At 41.0% G+C, this 26,116-nt stretch overlaps 1 protein-coding gene and 1 long non-coding RNA gene across 4 annotated transcripts in view; one reads left to right on the top strand and one right to left on the bottom strand.

Moving 5' to 3' along the window:
* The window catches only part of LOC147377918 (uncharacterized), a 147,085-nt gene that overhangs the window by 104,667 nt on the left and 16,302 nt on the right, over positions 1–26,116 (top strand). Inside the window, exon 3 of one of the 2 annotated variants that reach the window (XR_015142492.1) lies at positions 9,415–9,888. The exons of the other annotated variant lie outside the window; for it this stretch is intronic. This is a non-coding gene — a long non-coding RNA (uncharacterized LOC147377918). Of the gene's footprint in view, positions 1–9,414; positions 9,889–26,116 lie in introns of those variants that run through there. 2 annotated transcript variants of the gene reach the window in all.
* Positions 12,783–26,116, bottom strand: part of LANCL1 (LanC like glutathione S-transferase 1) — a 49,433-nt gene continuing 36,099 nt past the window's right edge. For both annotated transcript variants that reach the window (XM_086341977.1, XM_086341984.1), the window contains exons 7-10: positions 24,109–24,291; positions 16,946–17,122; positions 16,420–16,492; positions 12,783–15,826 (exon numbers count right to left, since the gene is read on the bottom strand). In XM_086341977.1, the coding sequence (XP_086198103.1) occupies positions 15,750–15,826; positions 16,420–16,492; positions 16,946–17,122; positions 24,109–24,291 (510 nt within the window). In that variant the 3' untranslated portion in view covers positions 12,783–15,749. The remainder of the gene's footprint in view (positions 15,827–16,419; positions 16,493–16,945; positions 17,123–24,108; positions 24,292–26,116) is intronic.

Here is a 26,116-nt window from a genome sequence, read left to right as displayed (position 1 = left end):
TGTATTAGGGTGATGGTGGCCTCATAGAATGAATTTGGGAGTTTACCTTCCTCTGCAATTTTCTGGAAGAGTTTGAGTAGGATAGGTGTTGCTGCTGCTGCTGCTAAGTCACTTCAGTCGTGTCCAACTCTGTGTGACCCCATAGACGGCTGCCCACCAGGCTCCACCGTCCCTGGGATTCTCCAGGCAAGAACCTGGAGTGGGTTGCCATTTCCTTCTCCAATGCATGAAAGTGAAAAACGAAAGGGAAGTCCTTCAGTCATGTCCGACTCCCAGCGATCCCATGGACTGCAGCCTACCAGGCTCCTCCGTCCATAGGATTTTCCAGGCAAGAATACTGGAGTGGGGTGCCATTGCCTTCTCCGAGGATAGGTGTTAGCTCTTCTCTAAAGTTTTGGTAGAATTCAGCTGTGAAGCCATCTGGTCCTGGGCTTTTGTTTGTTGGAAGATTTTTGATTACAGTTTCAATTTCTGTGCTTGTGATGGGTCTGTTAAGATTTTGTATTTCTTCCTGGTTCAGTTTTGGAAGGTTATGCTTTTCAAAGAATTCATCCATTTCTTCCAAATTGTCCATTTTATTGGCATATATTTGCTGATAGTAGTCTCTTATGATTCCTTGTATTTCTGTGTTGTTTCTCCATTTTCATTTCTAATTTTATTGATTTGATTCTTCTCCCTCTTTTTTTTTCTTGATGAGTCTGGGTAATTGTTTGTCTATTTCATTTATCTTCTCAAAGAACCAGCTTTTAGTTTTGTTTATTTTTGCTATAGTCTTCTTCATTTCTTTTTATTTATTTCTGCTCTGATTTTTACAATTTCTTCCCTCTATTAACTTTGGGGTTCTTCATTTCTTCTTTTTCTAGTTGCTTTAGGTGTAAGGTTAGTTTATTTATTTGATGCTTCTCTTGTTACTTGAGGTAAGCTTGTATTGCTGTGAACCTTCTCTTAGCACTGCTTTGACTGAATCCTATAGGTTTTGGGTTGTTGTGTTTTCATTTTCATTTGCTTCTGTGCATATTTTTATTTCCTTTTTGATTTCTTCAGTGATCTGTTGGTTATTCAGAAGCATGCTGTTTAGCCTCCATATGTTTGTATTTTTGATAGTTTTTTTTTCCTGTAGTTGACATCTAATCTTACTGCATTGTGATCAGAAAAGATGCTTGAAATGATTTCAGTTTTTTTGAACTTATCAAGGCTAGATTTATGGCCCAGGATGTGATCTATCCTGGAGAATGTTCTGTGTGGACTTGAGAAAAAGGTGAAATTCAATGTTCTGGGGTGAAATGTCCTATAGATATCAGTTAGGTCTAACTGGTCCATTGTATCATTTAAAGTTTGTATATACTTGCTAACTTTCTGTTTGATTGATCTAGCCATTCGTGTGAGTGTGGTATTAAAGTCTCCCACTATTATTGTGTTACTGTTAATTTCTCATTTTGTACTTGTTAGCATTTGCCTATGTACTGAAATGCTCCTATGTTGACTGCATATATATTTATAATTGTTACATCTTCTTCTTGGATTGATCCTTTGATTTTTGATTATGTCATGTTCCTTGTCTCTTTTCACAGTCTTTATTTCAAAGTCTATTTTGTCTGATATGAGTATTGCTACTCCTGCTTTCTTTTGGTCTCTATTTGCATGAAATATCTTTTTCCAGCCCTTCGCTTTGAGTCTGTATATGTCCCTTGGTTTGAGGTGGGTCTCTTGTAGACAGCATATATAGGGGTCTTGTTTTCGTATCCATTCAGGCAGTCTTTGTCTTTTGGTTGGGGCATTCAACCCATTTACATTTAAGGTAATTATTGATAAGTATGAACTTCTAGATGTTCAAGCTGGTTTTAGAAAAGACAGAGGAACCAGAGACGAAATTGCCAACATCTGCTGGATCATCGAAAAAGCAAGAAAGTTCCAGGAAAACATCAATTTCTGCTTTATTGACTATGTCAAAGCCTTTGACTGTGTGGATCACAATAAACTGTGGAAAATTCTGAAAGAGATGGGAATACCAGACCACCTGATCTGCCTCTTGAGAAATTTGTATGCAGGTCAGGAAGCAACAGTTAGAACTGGACATGGAACAACTGACTGGCTCCAAATAGGAAAAGGAGTATGTCAAGGTTATATATTGTCACCCTGCTTATTTAACTTATATGCAGAGTACATCATGAGAAATGCTGGACTGGAAGAAGCACAAGCTGGAATCAAGATTGCAGGGAGAAATATCAATAACCTCAGATATGCAGATGACACCACCCTTATGGCAGAAAGTGAAGAGGAACTAAAAAGCCTCTTGATGAAAGTGAAGGAGGAGAGTGAAAAAGTTGGCTTAAAACTCAACATTCAGAAAACAAGGATCATGGCATCTGGTCCCATCGCTTCATGGCAAATAGATGGGGAAACAGTGGAAACAGTGTCAGACTTTATTTTTGGGGGCTCCAAAATCACTGCAGATGGTGACTGCAGCCATGAAATTAAAAGACGCTTACTCCTTGGAAGAAAAGTTATGACCAACCTAGATAGCATATTCAAAAGCAGAGACATTACTTTGCCAACAAAGGTTCGTCTAGTCAAGGCTATGGTTTTTCCAGTGGTCATGGATGTAAGAGTTGGACTGTGAAGAAAGCTGAGCACTGAAGAATTGATGCTTTTGAACTGTGGTGTTGGAGAAGACTCTTGAGAGTCCCTTGGACTGCAAGGAGATCCAACCAGTCCATTCTGAAGGAGATCAGCCCTGGAATTTCTTTGGAAGGAATGATGCTAAAGCTGGAACTCCAGTACTTTGGCCACCCCATGTGAAGAGTTGACTCATTGGAAAAGACTCTGATGCTGGGAGGGATTGGGGCAGGAGGAGAAGGGGACGACATAGGATGAGATGGCTGGATGGCATCACTGACTCAATGGACGTGAGTCTGAGTGAACTCTGGGGGTTGGTGATGGACAGGGAGGCTGGCATGCTGTGATTCATGGGGTTGCAAAGAGTTGGACACGACTGAGTGACTGAACTGAACTGAACTGATGATCCCATTGCCATTTACTTTGTTGTTTTGGGTTCAATTTTATGAATGTTTTCTGTGTTTCCCATCTAGAGAAATCCTTTAGCATTTGTTGAAGAGCTGGTTTGGTGGTGCTGAATTCTCTCAGCTTTTGCTTGTCTGTAAAGCTTTTGATTTCTCCTTCGTATCTGAATGAGATCCTTGCTGGGTACAGTATTCTTGGTTGTAGGTTTTTCTCTTTCATTACTTTCAGTATGTCCAGCCATTCCCTTCTGGTCTGAAGAGCTGCTATTGAAAGATCAGCTGTTATTCTTATGGGATCACCTTGTGTGTTATTTGCTGCTTTTCCCTTGCTGCTTTTAATATTTGCTCTTTGTGTTTGATCTTCGTTAGTTTGATTAATATGTGTCTTGGGTGTTTTGACACCCAATGATGACAGAGGATTGGATGGTTGGATGGCATTACTGACTCAGTGACATGAGTTTGAGTTGGTGATGGACAGGGAAGCCTGGTGTGCTGCAGTCCATGGGGTCGCAAAGAATTGGACATGACTGAGCAACTAATCTGAACTGAACTGCGGTGTTTTGCCTTGGTTTTATCCTTTTTGGGACTCTCTGGGTTTCTTGGACTTGGGTGGCTATTTCCTTCCCCATTTTAGGGAAGTTTTCAACTGGTATCTCCTCAAGTATTTTCTAATGCATTTTCTTTTAGTCTTCTTCTTCTGGGAACCCTATGATTTGAATGTAGGGGTGTTAAACATTGTCCCAGAAGTCTTTGAGATGGTCTTCACTTTTTAAAATTCTTCTTCTTCTTCTTCTTTTTTTTTTTTTTTGCCTCTCTGCTTCATTTATTTCCACCATTCTATCTTCCACCTCATTTATCCTCTCTTCTGCCTGAGTTATTCTACTGTTGGCTGCCTCCAGAGTGCTTTTGATCTCAATTATTCTATTATTAATTATTGATTGACTCTTCTTTATTTGTTCTAGGTCCTTGTTAAACATTACTTGTGTCTCCTCAGTCCTTGTCTCTATTTATCTGTAACTCCATTTTGTTTTCAAGATTTTGGATCATCTTTACTACAATTATTCTGAATTCTTTTTCATGTAGACTCCTTATCTTCTCCTCTTTTGTTTGGTTTGGTGGATATTTAAAATGTTCCTTTACCTACTGAATACTTCTCTGCTTTTTCATTTTGTTTAGATTGCTGTGTTTGGGATACACTTTCTGTAGGCTGGATGTTCGTGGTTCCTCTTTATTGTGGAGTCTTCTCCCAGTGGGTGGGGTTGGATTGGTGGCTTGTCGAGATTTCCTGGTTGGGGGAGCTTGTGTCTCTGTTCTGGTGGATGGAGCTGGATCTCTTCTTTCTAGAGTGCAATGAAGTGTCCAGTAATGAGTTTTGGGGTGTCTATGGGTTTGGCATGGCTTTGGGAAGCCTGTCTTTTAATGCTCAGGGTTGTGTTCCTGCTTTGCTGGAGAATTAGCATGGTATGTCTTGCACTGCAACTTGCTGGCTCTTGGGTGGGGCTTTATTTCAGTGTAGATATAGAGATTTTTAGGTGAACTCTTGTCTATTGATGTTCCCTGGAGTCAGGAGTTCTCTGATGTTCTCAAATTTTGGAGTTAAGCCTCCTGCTTCTGGCTTTCAGTCCTTCTCTTACAATAGCCTCAAGACTTCTCCCATCCACATAGCATAGATGATAAAACATCTAGGTTAATGGTGAAACAATTCCCCACAGCGAGGGACACCCAGAGAGGTTCATGGAGTTACATAGAGAAGACAAGAGGGAGGAGGTAGATAGAGTTGACCAGGAGGAGAAGAGAGGGAGTCAAAAGAGGAGAGAGCAATCTAGCCAGTAATCAATTCCCTAAGTGCTCTCCACAGCCCAGAAGACCCGGAGAGATTCAAGAGTTACACAGAGAAGAGACGAGGGAGAAAGGAGATAGACGTGACCTGGGGGAAAGATCAGTTGAGTCGCTCACTCGTGTCCTGACTCTTTGCAACCCCATGGACTGCAGCACAGCAGGCCTCCCTGTTGGTCCAACACCAACTCCTGGAGTTTACTCAAACTCATGTCCATTGAGTTGGTGATGCCATCCAATGATCTCATCTTCTATCATCCCCTTCTCCTCCCACTTTCAATCTTTCCCAGCATCAAGGTCTTTTCAAATGAGTCAGTTCTTCACATCAGGTAGCCAAAGTATTGGAGTTTCAGCTTCAGCATCAGTCCTTCCAATGAATATTCAGGACTGATTCCCTTTAGAATTGACTGGTTGGATCTCCTTGCAGTCCAAGGGACTCTCAAGAGTCTTCTCCAACACCACAGTTCAAAAGTATCAGTTCTTTGGCACTCAGCTTTCTTTATAGTCCAACTCACACATCCATATATGACTACTGGAAAAACCATAGCTTTGATTAGACGGATCTTTGTTGGCAAAGTAATGTCTCTGCTTTTGAGTATGCTATCTAGGTTGGTCATAACTTTCCTTCCAAGCAGTAGGCATCTTTTAATTTCATGGCTGCAGTCACCAGCTGCAGTGATTTTGGAGCCCTTAATAATAAATTCTGTCACTGTTTCCATTGTTTCCCCATCTATTTGCCATGAAGTGATGGGACCAGATGCCATGATCTTTGTTTTCTGAATGTTGAACTTTAAGCCAACATTTTCACTCTCCACTTTTACTTTCATCAAGAGGCTTTTTAGTTCCTCTTCACTTTCTGCCATAAGGGTGGTGTCATCTGCATATCTGAGGTTATTGATATTTCTCCTGGGAATCTTGATTCCAGCTTGTGCTTCTTCCAGCCCAGCTTTTCTCATGATGTATTCTGCATATAAGTTAAATAAGCAGGGTGACAATATACAGCCTTGACATACTCCTCTCCCAGTCTGTTGTTCCTTGTCCAGTTCTAACTCTTGCTTCCTAATCTGCATATAGATTTCTCAAGAGGCAGGTCAGGTGACCTGGTATTCCCATCTCTTTAAGAATTTTCCACAGTTTGTTGTGATCCACACAACCAAGGGCTTTGACTAGTCAATAAAGCAGAAGTAGAAGGTTTTTTTGGAACTCTCTTGTTTTTTTGATGATCCAACTGATGTTGGGGGAGAAAAGAGAGAATGAAAAGGGGAGACAGCAATCAAGCCAGTAATCAAATCCCTAAGTGAAAAATGGATACTTGAAGATTAGATTCTTAAAAATTCAAAATTGATAATAAATATCAAAAAGCAAAGATTAAAAATCTAGAATAGAGTTCAGACTCTCAAAAATACAATATGAAAAAACAAAACAAAGTCAGTCACAAAATTAATATATATATTTATAAAATTTGCTTTAAAAATAGAGTCTTTTTTGGCAAGGTAATAGTAGGGTATAAAAATGAAAATTGAAGGAGTAATAAAGAACTTAAATTTAAAAAAATTTTTTTAAGTGACAATAGTAAAAACATATCTAGGAATTTCTCTGGAGCTGTTGTGGGCAGTGTGGGGTCAGTTCAGTTTCAGATAGTTCCTTGTTCTAGCTTGTACTTGTTCTCAAGGTCTATAGGCCCCTCCAATGCTCAGTCAATATCAACTGATATTGATATTGTGCTTCCAGAGTAGTTCCCTCTTCTTTGTTTATTTTAGCTTCCTCTGTCTGCCAGTCTCTTCAGTGTCAAATTTCTGCCCTGACACAAGGAGGCTAGGTGGTCACTTATTTAGGTTCAGTTGTGTTGTGGGGAGGGAGGGACACTGCAAACAAATGTTGCTGGCATGTGTGGGGAGTGCTTGCAGTGTAGGGACCACACTGGGTTTGTTTGCCACATGCCAAGGTGGCGTGTGCTTCCCATGTCTCCACTGCTTAGGCTTCAGGGTGCTCTGCAAGGGCACTGTCCCAAGTGGGCCCCGCATTTTGTGCCCTCCCCAGGTCAAAGCCGCTCAGGTCCTTGGGTACTCTGCAAGGGCTCAGACCCTGTTGGGGTGTGCATTTTGTGCCCTTCCCAGGTCTGAGCAGCTCAGGTGACTGGATGCTTGGCAAGCGCCCTGTCCCAGGTAGGCCACGTGTCTCAATCACCTCCCTGGTCCAGCCGCGTGGTTTCCCGAGTGCCCCATGAGAGCACTGTCTCAGGTGTGCCATGTGTCTCCTCTGGGGAGCTGGTCTCAGGCTGTGACACTCCTGGCACATGTCAACCGTCCAGGATCCCAGGAAGACATCGTTAGCAACTGGGAGCCTGCTCACAGTTTGGTGGAAGATGCTGTCTCTGGGGCCGAGATTGCAGCAGCCCTCATCTTCTGGCTCTGGCTTTCACAAGCCTCCCCCTCTGCCTCCAGCTGGGGAGGGGCCTATATGCAGCCAGCTAGCTCTCTTTTGGTATTCGCTCAATCCTTTGTTCTGTGAGCATGCCAGGGTGTGCGTTAGAGCATTTGTGGCAAAGTTTTTTTTTTTTTTTCTTCTCTCTGGTGATCCCATGATTTGGGTTGCTATCTCACGTTAGCGCCCTTGGATCATCCTTGGGGAATTCAGGCCCAGTTCTTACCCTAAGGTCCAATGATGCAACTCCTGCCTCCCTGGTGGGGGACTTGAGCCTCTGGGCTACTTCTCTGCTGGCAGTTGCGGTTAGGCATGTATTCTGTGGGGTTTTTTTTTTTTTTTTTCCTCCTGGTTATGTTGCCCTCTGAGATTCCAAAACTCCCCACAGACCCATCGAAGGGTTTCCTATTGTGGAAACTTCTCCTCCTTCACAACTTCCTCCCCAGGTTGCTGACTTTTGTTTCTGTTTTTTTTTTTTTTTTTCTATTTTGTCCTACCTCCTTTTGAAGAGAATGGGTTGCCTTTCTGGGTGCCTGGTGTCCTCTGCCAGCATTGTCTTGTGGAAGTTGTTCAACATCCAAATGAGCTTTTGATGAATTTGTGGGAGAGAAAGTGGTCTCCTGTCCTATTCCTTCGCCATCTTGGGACCGCCCCGCGGTATTTTTCATGGGCCAACAGATTTGTGTGTGTGTTGTAAAATACAACAAGAAAACAGAAAATTGAAAACACTAAAGTTTAAGTTACATGGCTACAGAATATGTAATGTTAACCTCATTATTTTAAAATTTTTCTCAAGCTTGATCAGAATCATCTGGGGTTGTTAAAGCAGATTGCTTTCTATGTCAGCATATCTGACTTAGTTTGTCTTGGTTGGGTCCTAAAGTTTGCATTTCTAACAAGTTCCAGGTTATGCTAATTAACCTTATTGGGCCAGAGATTGCACTTTGAGAACCAACAATCTGAGAATGTTAATTCACGTTTATTGGCTTGAGCACCTATAAGTGAATTAGGAAATCATTAAGTGAATTAGGAAACTCAGCAAAAAGGGCAATTTGAAGTGACTGGTAGAAAGATGATGAATTTGGCTTTTTCAAGTAAACAGAAGAAAACACCATCAAAATCAGATAGTCATTAATATATTTCAGTAATATGCAAATGAAGCTAATTCTTAACGGGACAGGTGAGAACTGGTGAAGGTAAATTACGACACACTGCTCTTTCACTATAGTAAGTGGTAAACAATACATTGGTGATGTGAGTCATCTAATCTTACATCAATTTCTAGTACAGAACATCCCCTGCAGGAGCAAACTGGCAACCCACTCCAGTATTCTTGCCTGGAAATAATCCCATGGACAGAGGAGTTTGGCAGGCTACAGTTAATGGGGTTACAACAAGTTGGACACGACTGAGTGACTAATCATCATCACAAGCCTGAGTACAGAACATGCAGGGAACACACTAATGTGAATAAGAGTGTCTGCCTAGGCTTACTTGTATCAGTTTCAATTTAGAAGTTAAAAATGAATGAGATTTTCCTATTTCTAGTGACATTTCCAAACTTCCTGGTTCAGCCCTGTTCTTATGCACTGAAGTGTCCTTGGAAAAATGACCTCTGTGACACTATACATCACTTTATGAAATTCTCATTTAGGAAACATGGCAAATGACAGATGGTGGCAAATAAAGTGTAAATGACACCTCTGGTGTACATTTATTACTCAGAACATGCTAAGGAAAAAAAAAAACTGGAGAAAGGGATGTGATTTTTTTTTTTTTAAATACCTTTAACACCACCCTTATTGGCAGAAAGTGGAGAGGAACTAAAAAGCCTCTTGATGAAAGTGAAAAGTGGAGAGTGAAAAAGTTGGTTTAAAGCTCAACATTCAGAAAACAAAGATCATGGCATCTGGTCCCATCACTTCATGGCAAATAGATGGGGAAACAGTGGAAACAGTGTCAGACTTTATTTTTGGGGGCTCCAAAATCACTGCAGATGGTGACTGCAGCCATGAAATTAAAAGACACTTACTCCTTGGAAGGAAAGTTATGACCAACCTAGATAGCATATTCAAAAGCAGAGACATTACTTTGCCAATAAAGGTCCGTCTAACCAAGGCTATGGTTTTTCCAGTGGTCATGTATGGATGTGAGAGCTGGACTGTGAAGAAAGCTGAGCGCTGAAGAATTGATGCTTTTGAACTGAGGTTTTGGAGAAGACTCTTGAGAGTCCCTTGGACTGCATGGAGATCCAACCAGTCCATTCTGAAGGAGATCAGCCCTGGGATTTCTTTGGAGGGAATGATGCTGAAGCTGAAACTCCAGTACTTTGGCCACCTTATGCAACGAGTTGACTCATTGGAAAAGACTCTGATGCTGGGAGGGATTGGGGGCAGGAGGAGAAGGGGATGACAGGATGAGATGGCTGGATGGCATCACTGACTTGATGGACGTTGAGTCTGAGTGAACTCCGGGAGTTGGTGATGGACAGGGAGGCCTGGTGTGCTGCAATTCATGGGGTCGCAAAGAGTCGGACACGACTGAGCAACTGAACTGAACTGAACAATTAGTTGACTAGTCGTGGCTCCTTATAAACTCTAAACAATGGCAAGGGTCTAATTTTCCTCATACAAATCTTGATTCCAGATGATTCAAATTAATTATTTAGTATAGATTATCTTCCACATGATTCTCATATTACCAGAAGCTTAGGACTCTGAATTGAAAGATTCCAAACCCTTGGCAACTTTTCTATTAGAACTGTAAACACATATTTGTTCCAAGTTCATTCCTTTCCCTTGCTACAATCTATATCACAGACAATTGATCTCTTCAAGGCTGTACCCTTTGCTCTGACATGGTTTGGAATTGTGTCACATCAGTAATCAGACTCCAATCATCCCAGCTCTTTGATGCTCTTGCTATTAGTGCATGTGCTCTTTGATCAAAACATCAATCAGTTCTCTCAATTCATCAGCCAACTCCTGACCTTCCTTCCTTCTTCTCTAGAGTCAGGATTCTGTGATGCATTATCTAGTCCCGTGGTACTCAAATGCTCTGTGGCCAGCAGCATGGGCATTGTCTGGGAGCTTGTTAGACATGCAGACTCTGAGGGCTCACCAGACTGGCATTTTAGAATCATCTTAACAAGATTCCTAATGATGGGTATGCAGATAAGGTGGGATTCCCTGGTGATTTAGATGGTAAAGAATCTGCCTGCAATGTAGGAGACCCAGGTTGGATCCCTGGATCTGGAAGGTCCCCTGGAGAAGAAAATGGCTACCTACTCCAGTATGCTTCCCTGGAGAATCCCATAGAGGAGCCTGGCAGGCTGCAGTCCATGGGGTCACAAAGATTTAGTGACTAAAAATAACAACTCTCTGAATTCAGTACTCCTAGTACTGAACTCAGTTATCTACAAATACAGATAGAAACCATAGGTCATAGGAGAAACTTGGACACGCTTGAAATTTGTGGAATAAGGGAAAGACTAGTTGGAAGGTGAACAGGAATATTTAAAAATATTTCCTTGTAATCAGTTGTCTCTTCCCCCATCTTCTTCACCAGACTGAGTTGTCAGGGTGGGGACGTGTCTCATGCACACAGAATCCTCCGCCAGACATCTTGCTTATAACATATATGCTTAATGAACTTGGGGAATAGAATGGTTTTAAAGCATTTCTCAGGTATGATTAAATAAAATGGCAGTCTGAAGCATATGAATTTTGCCAGCAGTTCAGATTATACCAGCAAGGGGGTGATGTTAATACCTGAATGCCAGATACTCAATCAAAATTAACCATCAACTTTCACTGTGAGCCGTTATCAGTCTTTCTCTGGTTACAGATACCTTTCTTAATACCCCAGCTCCATTAGAGAAGAGAAATTATGCAACTACTTTATAAACTGATTTATCAAGAGTCCCGCTTTTCTCTGCATAATGACTAAGTGCCTTACAAATACTTTCTCTGCCGCTTACTTGTAGAGTGATAGAACATTTGCTGCAGATTTCATGTCACCATGCTTGTGATTTGCATGTGGATGAAAAGCTAACATAATGTAGAAATGTGAAATTAAACTGGTCGACTACGAGCAGCAGTCCTGCTAAGACCCATTCATCTATCCTCATTATTCACCTCGTGGCTTACTGTGTTTGCTGCTTTCTTCCATTACTCACAAAATTGTCAGATAAGTCCCAGAAGACTCACTGGCACATGGCTTCTTCTGGAAAACAGTGTTTGCAAAGCTTACATAATGGGACCAATGAAGCCAACATGTGAAAAAGCCCAGTGTTCTCTTGCCTTGTTAACTGACCCTCGGCTTCAGAAGGAAGAGGGTGAATCTGGATAGGAAACAGAATGAGAAAGCAAATTATCAGGGGACTGACTTGTACTTTTTCTTACTTTAAATGATGCCTGTAAGAGTCGAAAATACATGAGACTTTATGACACAGTCCACAGTGGGAACTATCTTGGGGAAAAAGAAATGACACAAAACTGGTTATTCTATTCAGAGAGTATGGGAAGCAGGGGGTCAAAGGCTTTTTCGAATGCAAAGTGTAGGAAAAAATAAACCACTGTGGCTAAGTTGCAGGAGATGAATTACTTCTTCAAGTTTTGTTTGCTCATGAGATTACAACTGTGGTGCAACTGAAAGTGCTTATCATTGTTTTTCTTCTGGTAGGAAGATGAGCCAGGAAATGGTAAACCAGAGAACAAAGCTAGCTGCCTTACCAATTGAAATGTAATCTTGTGAAAAGGCAGGGGGAATGCTCCACACATAACTCTGGAGTCTCTGGGTGGCCTCTGCAAAGCACCATCCTCTCCACAGCCCTGTACCCACATGTCAAGATGGGGTGCCCTCATCTCTACCTTCATTTGATCAAAGGAGCAAAATAAAAATAACTCAATTTAGCCTTAGCAATGTAAGTCATTCAAATGATAGACAAGGGGAATGAAGGGCATTTTAATCAGAGGTACAGGGAACAAAATGTAACTTGGGGTTGGAAAAAAGTATCTTATAATTTGGCAAATTCTGGTGTGCCAAGTGACACTAAATGGCTGAGTCATGAAAGGAAGTAGTACAGTCATGCCAGGTGACTGACCAGAACTCCTTTCCAACCTCTGTACACACATTTTATAATTATGCCTCATTTAATCTCCCCCTCCATTCAAAGTGCCCTTCAGAACTGGTCAGCAGGGAAATCAATTTCTAGAATGAGACTTTTATTAACCACAGGGTGGATTCTCATACGTATGGGATCGTTAATATACTGCCCTGCTTGAAGCCTAGTAGATTCTTCTTAATTCTATTAATGATCAGATTTTAAAATGTTTTCCTCTTTATATTCATAAAGTACTTCAAATCTTGTTTGACTCAACAATGAAGAAAAAGTCAGCAGCAAGTCCTAGGGAATGAGTATAAAGAAAAAGCCATCATTTACCACTGAAAGAAAATATTTCTTAAGTTTAAACCAAAGTAAACAAGAAGCAGATGACAATGTATGGTCGTAATAAAATTTTATTGAGAAGCAGTACGATAAATCCTTTATAGAACATAGAAATACATACAATTCCAGCCCTTTCCAATAAATGGCAATGTAACATTGGCGTAGGATTCCTGAATATCCCAAATGCTTTGTTTTGTTATCTGTTGGAGAGAAGCAGTTCTTCTACAGCTTAACAACACAGAAGTGGGGTGCTCTGACCTATTTAGGGTGGGCAGCACTGGAGACAGAACTCGGCATGAATAAAGGAGGACTACAGATGAGTTCAAGTGGCTGAAAGAGTAGATGAATAAATGTTCACTCTTCTCATCGTGTACTTCAAACTCAGTCAAGAGAAGGCAAGGCATTATAAAATCAGACACAAATTAACTCGAGGACATAAGAGCAAAGCATATCTCTCAATTAAGTTATACAGGGACGCTGTAATAAAAGAGAGAAAATAGCCACTTTTACCTAAAACTCTACCTACCGTGAAGGCTTTTGATGCCAAGTAATTGGAACTGACATCAAAGATGAAAAGGGAGTCAAATGACTCTAAGGATTAAAGACTGACTTCTTGATGGGACCATAGATCAATAGGATTGATGTAAATAATTGATGTGACACTCACAGAAACACACGAGAGGATAAATGAATACTGCCTGACACAGTTTTAAGGTTTTACTACCTAGTTTTTACATAGAGATAAAAGATACTACTGAGTTTTCTGGAAAGCAATTTTGAGAAGTTTTTCATTTTGTTTTGCTTTTTTAACAAGGAGAAAAATATCTGAGGGAAAAATGATATAACAGAAACAGAACTGAAATGATGCCTCTTCCTTTCAAAACTAAGAAAACTAGTATAAAATTTCAGTTTCTTCCATGCTGTTAGGTTATTAGTCTGAGTTTTATACCCTTTGCCTGAGTTTAAAATCCTATCAAACTTTCTGCGCTCATAAACATAAATAAAACAAACAATGGCACAAGTATAAAATCTTGCCTGTTTAATAACTGAAACTTAATGTCAATATTGATAAATTTGCTAATGGATGACAGTAGCTAAACTGCAATCGAAATACACATAAGAATCTTACTCAAAACGTTCTACTCCCTGCCTTGATGTCTTCCTGGAGTTAAACTAATTAAGATGTTTGGTGAAGCACTGTGATCACTGTCCTCTGGTTAGTAGAGAGTGTTTTTTGTTCTTTCTCCCTTGGTTAGTAAATACAGAAGCTGAAAGTGCAGGTAGCGTATAGTAAGACATGTAACTAAACCATACGGGCTCTGTTCTTTCAAGTTGGACACCCAGCCAAAGGCAAATTAGCTTTACGGTGAATACTGACCCCTTTGATCTGAAATGCTCACGCTCAAGAGAAAGGCAAAGCTGGCACATAGCTTACCAGCAGCACTTCAAAATCTGAGAAGCACAAGGTTGTCCTGACTAACACAAGTCACAGAGTAAGCTAATCCTGGGAACTGAGCCAGTGGACTGTGTCTTAGATCCCACTGTCATTAGCCTTTAAAGGGTCAGGCAGTTTCCAACAATATTAGCTATTTTGGTGCTACATGGAAAATAATAGGGGATTTCTACTCACAGGAATCAACATACACTCAGTGGGAATTTGGTTCAAAGTTCCAGTTAAAAATAGCATATTTTTGTGACCCAGAGAGCTGTGAAATAGGCACATTTAAAATTCTTAGACCCTGTTTTTTAAAGTGGCGAAATGTTTCAAAATCAGTGGATATACACAGAAAAGACGAAACAAGCCTGGGAAAATCAGCAATGGAAGGAGGAGGAATGGGAGCTGATAAGTCAAAACATTGGTATGGAATTTAAAGCACCAGGAATTCTTCACCTACCATATAAATAACCGATCCTGAGGGCTCAGAAACTGATGAGTGTTAAAGCCTAGAGTATGCAGAGACAAAAGCTATTTGTTCTAAGAACGATCACTGGGTAATACTGTCTCAATAAACAGCATTTCTATCAAAAGCTTAGCGATTCTGCCATATAGCATCCTGTCCTCCCTCTTTAAACAAGTAGAATGCTCTACTATCTAGTGAAAAGACCAACATCTAGATAGATAGGAAGGAAAATATCTGATGGCTTGTACCAAGCAGGCAACACTTTACAAAGCATAGTCTTTGCAAGATAAGTAGAACACAAGTTAAAGTTTAGAAGGTCAGTCAGAAAGGGTGGACTCAAATCCTGGGTCATAATATATTCACACATAGAAATCTCATTTCCTGATCTTACTAATTCCAAAGAAGGAACACATTTATATTAAGTAATTCCAAAATGTATTAGCTTATCTGGAAAAAACAAACTTTTTGTTAGTTTATCTTGAAATAACCATCAAATCATAATTTTCATATAACGACCATCCCATTTTAGAAGTTTTTGATAAAGGCGTTGGATTATAGAGCCTGAATGCTCCCTAAAAGGGGCAAATTTGAAAGTATGTTTAGGTAAAGATTGTGAATTTGAAAAATGGTGCTTAGGTCCCTAGCCCAGTTGACAACTTTTCCAAATTTTGTCCCCTTTCATAATCAACCACTTAGAGAAAAGCAAAGTCATAAAACTGTTATTAAAATACTAAAGAGAAGAGGTGGAGGGCACTATCAAACAAGAAGCATGTCTTTATCTACATTTAGTTTCTTTTAAATATTTTTAGAACAGTAACAGATGATTATATTCATAAGCTTAAGTAAGAATACAATTGCCCCTAAGTTCTGAAATATATACAAATATGCCCTCAAAATACTATACATATCACCTACCTTCCCTTTAGAAGAAACTGAAGTTACTTAAGATTTCCTTGGATACTTTAAAATAAAAGTCAATAACAAAAAGGAACTGAACTAAAGACATATTCTGAAAAAACAGTCAACTAAATTACATACAGAGCCTGACTCTATTGTTGCTTTAGCCAAGGTTTGATAAGAGAGGTTCATGCAGTGAGGCGCAGAGGGGGAGCTTTCCTTTTACAGTTCAAATGCGGGGAACCTGGCTTTTGTGGGCACTAGGAGGTCAGCCAAGAAATATATTGTTCCAGCCATTCCTGAAGGAAAAGAAAGAGTCAGAAGTTATTACACCAAAAGATGATATTTTTTATAGAGTGGCTTCATTTTGCATCATAAACAACATGACAATATAATTTATATGATTTGAATGAAGTAGGTGTCTGTTTTTATATGTTGCAGCTCATTAGAGGGGAACACTAGTAAGGTGCCCAGCCTCTTTATGCAGGTAGGAGACAGGAGGGGGAGTGGAGCCAGACTGGTTTAAGGCACGGCCCTACCATCTACCATATGTGAGCTCCTTCATCATGGCCTGACTTCCCTGTTTGAGCCTCAGAGATCTCATCTATGACATGAGGATAATAATACATATTTCTGATGAGATGATTTATGATGACATCTACAAAATGCCTAGCATGTGCCTGGCTCCATAAACAGCAGTCATCATAATTACTACTATTGGATCCACAGTGGTCTGGGTGCTAATGGATTTTTAATACTGAGCTATCATATTAGGAAATAAAGAAGTAGTTTAAAAATAACTATAAAATTAACTTGATAAAATGCAACATATTACTAAGGAGAGAAGTGGATGCTGATATTATAAGTCAAATAAGTAATGTGTGGAAAATACCTTCAAAGAGGGAGAAGGGGGTGTCTGGTGTCCGGCATCCGTGTTCTCCATAATCTAAGCACCATTCAGCAAACTAAAAACGAGACCAAGTTAAATTATTGAAATGACTTCTTCTAGAGACTCCTAAAAGTTGACAGAGGTTGTCTCTAAGATTTACTCTGAAAAGTCAAAAACTATTCTCAAGGCAGGGAAAGGGTTTAATCCAGAGAAATGGATGGTCTAAAAAGAAACTACAAAGCATGGGAGGAATTTAATGAGCTTCTGAGTCACGTCTCCAGGGCTATCAAAGAAGAAAGGAACAAAACCACCTTACAGCTTCCAGCAAAACAACATCCCCCACCAATGCTGTTGAGTAGAATTATATCCTTTAAAAAAAACAAAAACAAACACCTAATTCAATTGAATGATTTTTCTTAAACTGTGTCTGTTCTATAGACTTATGGTTTAAAAAAATAAATGAATTAAATCAGATTAACCAGAGCCATTTCTGCAAAGGTGTGCTGTGTTTGGCGGTCCTGAATCCTACCTTACAGGCCCTGTACAGGTACTTCGCATCCTGCGTGAGGCTGTACAGTGACAGGAAGGCGTAGGCATTCCCTGCAGTGCCGTGGCACAGCCCATACCCCTTCTTCAGCAAGCCGTACTGCCAGATCACGTCCGCACACTGATAGGCATCATTGAGATACCGTTCTTCTTTGAACACCTGCAGAGTCACGGGACAGAGTTTAGTATAAGGGATATAAAAGACACTTCTATTGACCTTCCTTCCTGATAGGAGACAAAAGGAAATGGGAAAAGGGAGGAAGAGAAAGGGAGGTGGCTTAGTAAGAAAGGGTAAAGAATTCAGAGACACAGAGATATGTTATATTGGTGGGGAAAAATTACAATAATTTATTAGCAATTTTTGTTTTTAAATACATAACTGGACATGATCTCGTCTATATGATCTAAGTTTTATATGCATGTGTGTTTGTGTTGTTGCTGTTTTTTAGTTGCTAAGTCTTTTCAGACTCTCTGTGACCCCATGGACTGCAGCCCACCAGGATCCTCTGTCCATGGGATTTCCCACATAAGAATGCTGGAGTGGGTTGCCATTTCCTTTTGCAGGGGATCTTCCCAACCCAGGGATCAAACCCATGTCTCCTGCATTGGCAGGTGGATTCTTTATCATGGAGCCATAGTGTTTGTATAACTGAATGTTACTGGCGAAGTAGCCTTATTTACTTGCAACTTGCTATTATCCTTAGTCACTTTGCAAAGGATAAACACTATTCTCTCTGTAACAATGATGCTCTTCACTATTAGAAAGTTTCTTTATACCCTGAAGAAGAAACTGTTTATAAAATTGATTATAAACACTATACTTTGTCAGAAAAATAGAGATACATCTTTACAATCTTTGTGACCTCCTAACTCTTGATTAAAGATGTGAAAAATACATGTGTGTGTGTTTGTGTGTGTATTTTTTTCCCATGCCATGTAGCTTGTGGGATCTTAGTTTCCCAACCAGGGACTGAACCCATATCCTCTGCAATAGGACACAGTCCCAACCACTGGACTGCCAGGGAATTCCTGAGAAATATTTTCTGAGTAGATATTTTTAATATCTCATTACAGTATAAAAGTAGAGCTAGACAGTTTAAAAAAATTTTTGTATTATATTTGACTTTCTGAAGGCAAAATCTGAGGGCTTATTCAGACCGTAAGATGCCAGAGACTATTTAGAGTCTATAAAACTGTCATTCGTAGAACACGTACCAATGAACATCAATATCTTGGTGTACTTCCATTTTCCCCCCTCAAATAAAAACCTTTGCTTCTTTGATTATGGCTCTGTCATAAAATACTTTTTCAGAAGTGATACTTGCATTTTAAAAATTATGGTGAAATATATGTATGAAAGTTACCATTTTATAAAGTGGACAGTTCAATGGCACTAATTACATCCCCTGTGTTGTTTCAAGATGGTTTAAGAATAGGACGGGCAGACCACTTTCTCCCCCACAAATTCATCAAAAGATTGTGTGAATGCTGAGCAACTTCCACAAAACAACTTCTGAACACTGGCGGAGGACAACAGGCAGAAAGGCAGCCCATTCTCTTGGAAAGGAGGTAGGACAAAATATAAAAGACAAAAGGAGAGACAAAAGAGCTAGGGATGGAGACCTGTCCTGGGGAGGGAGTCGTGAGGGAGAAGTTTCCATACAGTAGGAAATGCTCTCACAGGTGGGTCCATGGGGAGTTTTGGAATCTCAGAAAGCAACATAACCGGGAGAAAAGAAAAAAACAAACAAATCACAGAAAACATGCCTAACTGCAACTGCGGAAAAGAACTAGCCCATGAAAGGCTCCAAGTGGAAGTGAAAGTGAAGTCGCTCAGCTGTGTCGGACTGTTTGCGACCTCGTGGACTGCAGCCCACCAGGATCCTCGTGGACTGTAGCCCACCAGGCTCCTCCGTCCATGGGATTCTCCAGGCCAGAATACTGGAGTGGGTTGCCATTTCCTTCTCCAGGGGATCTTCCCGACCCAGGGTTGAACCCAGGTCTCTCACATTGCAGGCAGACGCTTTAACATCTGAGCCACCAGGGAAGCCCAACCTAACCCCTAATGCACAGTCTGGCCTGCTCACAGAACAAAGGATTGAGGGAATACCAAAGTACAGCTAGCCCCCTGCACACTGGTCCCTCCCCGCCCAGAGGCAGAGAGGCAGGCTTGAGCCAGAGGCAAGGGTCTGCTGCAACCTCAGCCACAGAGATGGCATCTTCCACCAAACTGTGAGCAGGCTCCCAGCTGCTAACCAAATCTTCCTGAGATTCTGGATGGCTGACACCTGCCAGGAGGGTCACAGCCTGAGATCAGGTCTACAGAGGAGACATACAGCACATCTGAGATGGAGTTCTTGTGGCACACCTGGGAAACCAAGAGGCCGGGACCGGGGAGGTGATTAAGACGCATGGCCCACCTTGGACAGCGCACTCACCAAGAACCTGGTCATCTGAGCTGCCCAGATCTGGGAAAGGGCACAAAACGCACGCCCAACCCACAGAGACTGAGCCAGAACTGTGTCTGAGTGTCTCCTGAGGAGGTATGTGGCCTGCTGCAGGGACAGGGGCTCTGGGTGCAGCAGACCTGGATATGGCAGAACTCTAGGAGGAGGTTGCCAGTAACCCCACCAAAGAACTACCAGAACTTAAACAGGATTGCGGAAAGAGATTCTTGGAGGGCACAAATAAAATCTTGTGCACACCAGGACCCAGGAGAAAGGAGCAGTGACCCCATAAGAAACTGACCCAGATATGCCCATGAGTGTCCAGGAGTCTCTGGCAGAGGTGTGGGTCGGTGGTGGCCTGTGGCAAGGTTGTGGGCACTGAGTGCAGCAGTGACTGCATCGGACCTTTTGAAGGAGGTCACCATTATCTTCAAAACCTCCACCATAGTTTGGCTTCAGGTCAAGCAACAGAGAGGGAACACAGCCCAGCCCACCAACAAAAGCCGGATTAAAGATTTACTGAACATGGCCCCACACATCAGGACAAGACCCAGTTTCCCCCACAGCCAGTCTCTCCATCAGGAAGCTTCCATAAGCCTCTTATCCTTATCCATCAGAGGACAGACAGAATGAAAAGCACAATCACAGTAAACTAACCAATCTGATCACATGGACCACAGCCTGGTCTAGCTCAATGCAACTATGAGCCAGCCTGTAGGGCCACCCAAGATGGACGGGTCATGGTGGACAGTTCTGACAAAGTGTGGTCCACTGAAGAAGGGAATGCAAACCACTTCAGTATTCTTGCCCTGAGAACCCCATGAATAGTATGAAAAGGCAAAAAGACAGGACAGTGATAGATGAACTCCCCAGGGCGGTAGATGCCCAATATGCTACTAGAGAAGAATGGAGAAATAACTCCAAAAACAATGAAGAAATGGAGCCAAAACAAACACAACACCCAGTTGTGGATGTGAAGGGTGATGGAAGCAAGGTCCAATGCTGTAAAGAGCAATATTGCATAGGAACCTTGAATGTTACATCTATGAATCAAGGCAAATTGGAAGTGGTCAAACAGGAGATGGCAAGAGTGAACATTGACATTTTAGGAATCAATGAACTAAAACGAACTGGAATGGGTGATTTAACTCAGATGACCATTATATCTACTACAGCGGGCAAGAATCCCTTAGAAGAAATGGAGTAGCCATCACAGTTAACTAAAAGAGTCCAGAATGCAGTACTTGTTTGTAATCTCAAAAAGGAGAGAATGATCTCTGTTCGTTTCCAAGGCAAACCATGCAATATAACAGTAATCCAAGTCTAGGCCCTGACCAATAATGCTGAAGAAGCTGAAGCTGAATGGTTCTATGAATACCTATTAGACCTTCTAGAACTAACACCAAAAAAAATGTCCTCTTCGTTATAGGGTCTGGAATGCAAAAGTTGGAAGTCAAGAACTACCTGGAATAACAGGCAAATTTGGCTGTGGAATACAAATAAACAGGTCAAAGGCTAACAGAGTTTTGGCAAGGGAACACACTGGTCATAGCAAACACCCTCTTCCAACAATACAAGAGAAGACTCTACACATGGACATCACCAGATGGTCCACACTGAAATCAGATTGATTATATTCTTTGTAGCCAAAGATGGAGAAGCTCTATACAGTCAGCAAAAACAAGACTGGGAGCTGACTGTGGCTCAGATCATGAACACCTATTTGCCAAATTCAGACTGAAATTGAACAAAGTAGGGAAAACCACTAGACCATTCAGGTATGACCTAAATCAAATCCCTTATGATTATACAGTGAAAGTGACAAATAGATTCAAGGGATTAGAACTGATAGACAGAGTGCCTGAAGAACTATGGACAGAGGTTTGTGACATTGTACCAGAGGCAGTGATCAAGACCATCCCTAAGAAAAAGAAATGCAAAAAGGCAAAATGGCTGTCTGAGGAGGCATTACAAATAGCTGAGAAAAGAAGAGAAGCTAAAGGCAAAGGAGAAAAGGAAAGATATACCCATTTGAATGCAGAATTCTAAAGAATAGCAAGGAGAGATAAGAAAGCCTTCCTCGGTGATCAATGCAAAGAAACAGAGGAAAACAATAGCATGGGAAAGACTAGAGATCTCTTCAAGAAAATTAGAGATACCAAGGGAACATTTCATGCAAAGTTGAGCACAATGAAGGACAGAAATGGTACGGACCTAACAGAAGCAGAAGATATTAAGAAGAGGTGGCAAGAATACACAGAAGAACTATACAAAAAAGATCTTCATGACCCAGATAATCACGATGGTGTGATCACTCACCTAGAGCCAGACATACTGGAATGCAAAGTCAAGTGGGCCTTAGGAAGCATCACTATGAACAAAGCTAGTGGAAATGACAGCATTCCAGCTGAGCGATTTCAAATCCTAAAAGATGATGCTGTGAAAGTGCTGCACTCAGTATGCCAGCAAATTTTGCATATTGAGTCTCCCGATCCCAAAGAAAGGCAATGCCAAAGAATGTTCAAACTACTGCACAAATGCACTCATCTCACACGCTAGCAAAGTAATGCTCAAAATTCTCCAAGCCAGGCTTCAACAGTATGTGAACAGTGAACTTCCAGATGTTCATGCTGGTATTAGAAAAGGCATAGGAACCAGAGATTAAATTGCCAACATCTGTTGGATCATCGAAAAAGCAAGAGAGTTCCAGAAAAACATCTACTTTTGTTTTACTGACTATGCCAAAGTCTTTGACTGTGTGGATCACAACAAGCTGGAAAATTCTTAAAGAGATGGGAATACTAGACCACCAGACCTGCTTCCTGAGAAATCTGTATGCAAGTCAAGAAGCAACAGTTAGAACTGGACATGGAGCAACAGACTGGGAACAACAGACTGGTTCCATATCGGGAAAGGAGTACGTCAAGGCTGTATACTGTTACTCTGCTTATTTAACTTCTATGCAGAGTACATCATGTGAAATGCTGGGCTGGATGAAGCCCAAGCTGGAATCAAGATTGCTGGGAGAAATATCAATAACCTCAGATATGCAGATGACACCACCCTTATGGCAGAAAGTGAAGAACTAAAGAGCGTCTTGATTAAAGTCAAAGAGGAGAGTGAAAAAGTTGGTTTAAAACTCAACATTCAGAAAACTAAGATCATGGCATCTTAGTTCACGAAGTGATGGTCCCATCACTTCATGGCAAATAGATGGGGAAGCAATGGAAACACCAAGAGACTTTATTTTGGGGGGCTCCAAAATCACTGCAGGTGATGACTGCAGCCATGAAATTAAAAGATGCCTGCTCCTTGGAAGAAAAGTTATGACCAACCTAGACAGCATATTAGAAAGCAGAGACATTACTTTACCAACAAAGGTCCGTCTAGTCAAAGCTACGGTTTTTCCATTAGTCATGCATGGATGTGAGAGTTGGACTATAAAGAAAGCTGAGCGCGGAAGAATTGATGCTTTTGAAGTGTGGTGTTGGAGAAGACTCTTGAGAGTCCCTTGGACTGCAAGGAGATCCAACCAGTCCATCCTAAAGGAAATCAGTCCTGAATATTCATTGGAAGGACTGATGCTGAAGCAGAAACTCTAATACTTTGGCCCCATGATGTCAAGAACCAACTCACTGGACAAGACCCTGATGCTGGGAAAGACTGAAGGCAGGAGGAGAAGGGGATGACAGAGGATGAGATGGTTGGATGGCATCACTGACACGATGGACATGAGTTTGAGTAGGCTCCAGGAGTTGGTTATGGGCGTGCTGCAATCCATGGGTTTGCAGTTGGACACGACTAACCGACTGAACTGAACTGATGTTGTATTAATACAACCATCACCATTATCTATTTCTAAAACCTTTTCAACATCCCAGACAGAAACTCTGTACCCATGAAGTAATCATTCTCAGCCCCTAGCCTTTGGTAACTTTTACGCTACTCTCTCACTATGAATATGTCTATTTTATATATCTCACATTACCCATCACAGCAAGTAAGTGGAGTTATACTGGATCTGCCCTTTTGTTTCTGGCGTGTTTCACTTGGCATCATGTTTTCAACGTTCATGCATGTTGTAGTATGGATCAGAAGTTAATTCTTTTTTAGGGATAAATCATATTCTGTTGCATGTAGACACCGTATTTTGCCCAACCATTTGTCTGCTGATGGACACTTGGATTGTTTCCACTTTTTGGCTACTGTGAACAATGCTGCTAGGGAACGCTGGTGTACATATACCTGTTTGAAACCTCATTTTCACTTCTTTTAGGTATATACCAAGGAGTGGAATTGCTTGAGCATATGTTTAATCCTGTGTTTAATTTTTTGATGAACTGTCAAACTGCTTTTTATAGTAGCTGTACCATTTTATATTGCCACCATCAATGTCCAGGGAGAATCCTTTCTATTTTTAATTGAGCTCCTGGGATATTTATCTTGTCTTTGCCACTAACACTATAGATCTTGGCTACTCTACCCGTCAAGTGAAGTGGTTCCCTGTTCTGTGAAATAATGTGTGCTATGGTATAAAAGGATACTGTGAGAATGAATTATAACTCATATAGCCAAATGAGGTTAGGTCCAACAAATGGTTTGTCTATGTATCCTTGAAGAATTATACAGGAAACTAATTAAGGTGATAGAATTTTATACTCTGCTAACTTATCTCTAAACATGAGAAAGCTCGTATTACCTTGTAGGCCTGAGTGAGCATGTAGATTACCCCGGGAGCACCGTGGCACCAGTGGATCAGCAGATCACGACTGTCGTCCACGCAAGGAGGGTAATTGCCTGAAGGGAATTTCAGTTGGCAGACGTAGTCTACACTGGGCTTGACCAAATTATGTAGCTTCGCATGGCTCACTTGAAGGCTGGGCTAGAAACAAAAATGAGAATTATTAGTTTTGCTGAAACAAACAGTCCTTTTTAACGCTCCAAGTCAAAGAGTTAGTCACTCAGTCCTGTCAGGGATGGGTTTAAAAAGAGAGGAAAAGATGACCAAAATGAATTGGAAGTCATTAAATGGTTTTGGATTCCAGCCAATTTTTTCACCTACTGGCACAAACCAAAATTAGGCTATCAGTTTACATCTGGAACCTTATATACATATTATTTTCAATATTTATTTTTATCTAGATACATATAAAAATGTCCAAAGCCAATGCTTAAGAATGTGAGCTAAGAGAAGTTTCCTAAGGTCTTAGTACCTTAAGCACACTTTAAGGACCACAAAGAGATGCATTAGATAAATCAGGTACAACTTTCATCTAAAGTAGTAGCAGTGTTTAGTTGCTAAATCATGTCCAACTCTTCGAGACCCCATGGACTGTAGCCCATCAGGCCCCTCTGTCCATGGGATTTCCCAGGCAAGAATACTGGAGTGGGTTGTCATTTCTTTCTGCAGGGAATATTCCCGACCCAGGTACTGAACCTGGGTCTCCTGCATTACAGGCAGATTCTTCACTGACTGAGCCACCAGTGAAGCCCATTTAGAGTAATGGTGGGTGATATTTCCAACAGAAGATGCTAACAAGTTGGGAAACCTAGGATCTAAATCCCCAATTGGTGTGACTCTAGATTAAGTCTTTCTGCAAAAGATTTGGAACTGATACTTATGAAGGCTTATTTAGATACAATAATGAACAGAATTACAGGATTTGGTGTCATATGGCATATGAGCCTATACTTTTGATATACTTTTTAGTTTTGGTCCTGGTCCTAATTCAGTGTACCTCATACTTCTTTTAAACAACAAATGCAGTGCTGTCTTTGCCAGGCAGGGGCCGGGCATTTGGGGTGGGAGGGGGCAGTGCTGTGAAGTCAGGCAGGAGGCAGTGGTGGCAGGGCATGAGACGATACCGACCATAGGCTTTCATGGACACTGAACATGCACTAAGTTCTGCAGACACACTCAGATTCCACTTTATGCAAAGAACATTGTTCAAGCGCAGTTTAAAGTGTGAGAGCTGAATGGCTGGATTCTCCTCAAACTTGCAGAAGTTCTCAAAATGGCCTAAAAACTACATTTCATGTTGATACTTATGCACCTATCAGAATGGACTTTGAGGATTAAAAATTAAATCATTTCAAATAGATAATAATGTACAAATGGAAAATGCAATACTTGGGTTTCCAGATTTCTTATTATAACCAAATGCATGGAAGCCGAGGGTAAGACACCTCCTGATGATCTGCTTCGAAGAAAGGTCATGAAGCCATCGTCACTGACACGTATGACTCTAACTCACCTTGGCACATCGAAGTTGTTCTTCTTTTCTGAAAACTTTGAAGAATCTGTATTTACTTCCGGAAATAGAGAGTCAGTGAGGGAAGTGTGCCAGAAAAAAGAATTTAAGCTTAAAATGTCAAAACCCCTAATTATATAACTCTGATTTGAGAAGTGCAGAATAAACGTCACTGCTGGTCTCTTACTGCCAGTAACACTCCAAGTATGGTTATGCATTCAAAAGCAATAATAAGGTTTTATTTTTCAGCTCTGCTGTTCTTGTTTAGTTACAGGGAAATGACAGGTGTGAGGTTGATTTGGCATTATTACAGCTGCTCAACCAGCTATGAGCATTTATATCCAAGCTCTCTTGTTGAATGTATTAATGAAACATTTTTCGTTATGTTACACTGTAGTTTGGGAAATTGACGGGGGGGGGGGCACCTTTACCATCATTAAAAATCAGTATTCTTTT

Source organism: Bos grunniens, chromosome 2 (genome assembly GCF_055505025.1).
Source record: "Bos grunniens cultivar Pamir isolate PY7600 chromosome 2, Bosgru_T2T1.0, whole genome shotgun sequence".
Classification (NCBI taxonomy): Eukaryota; Metazoa; Chordata; class Mammalia; order Artiodactyla; family Bovidae; genus Bos; species Bos grunniens.
The sequence above is the reverse complement of the archived record's forward strand: the minus strand, read 5'-3'. Positions and strand labels throughout refer to the sequence as shown.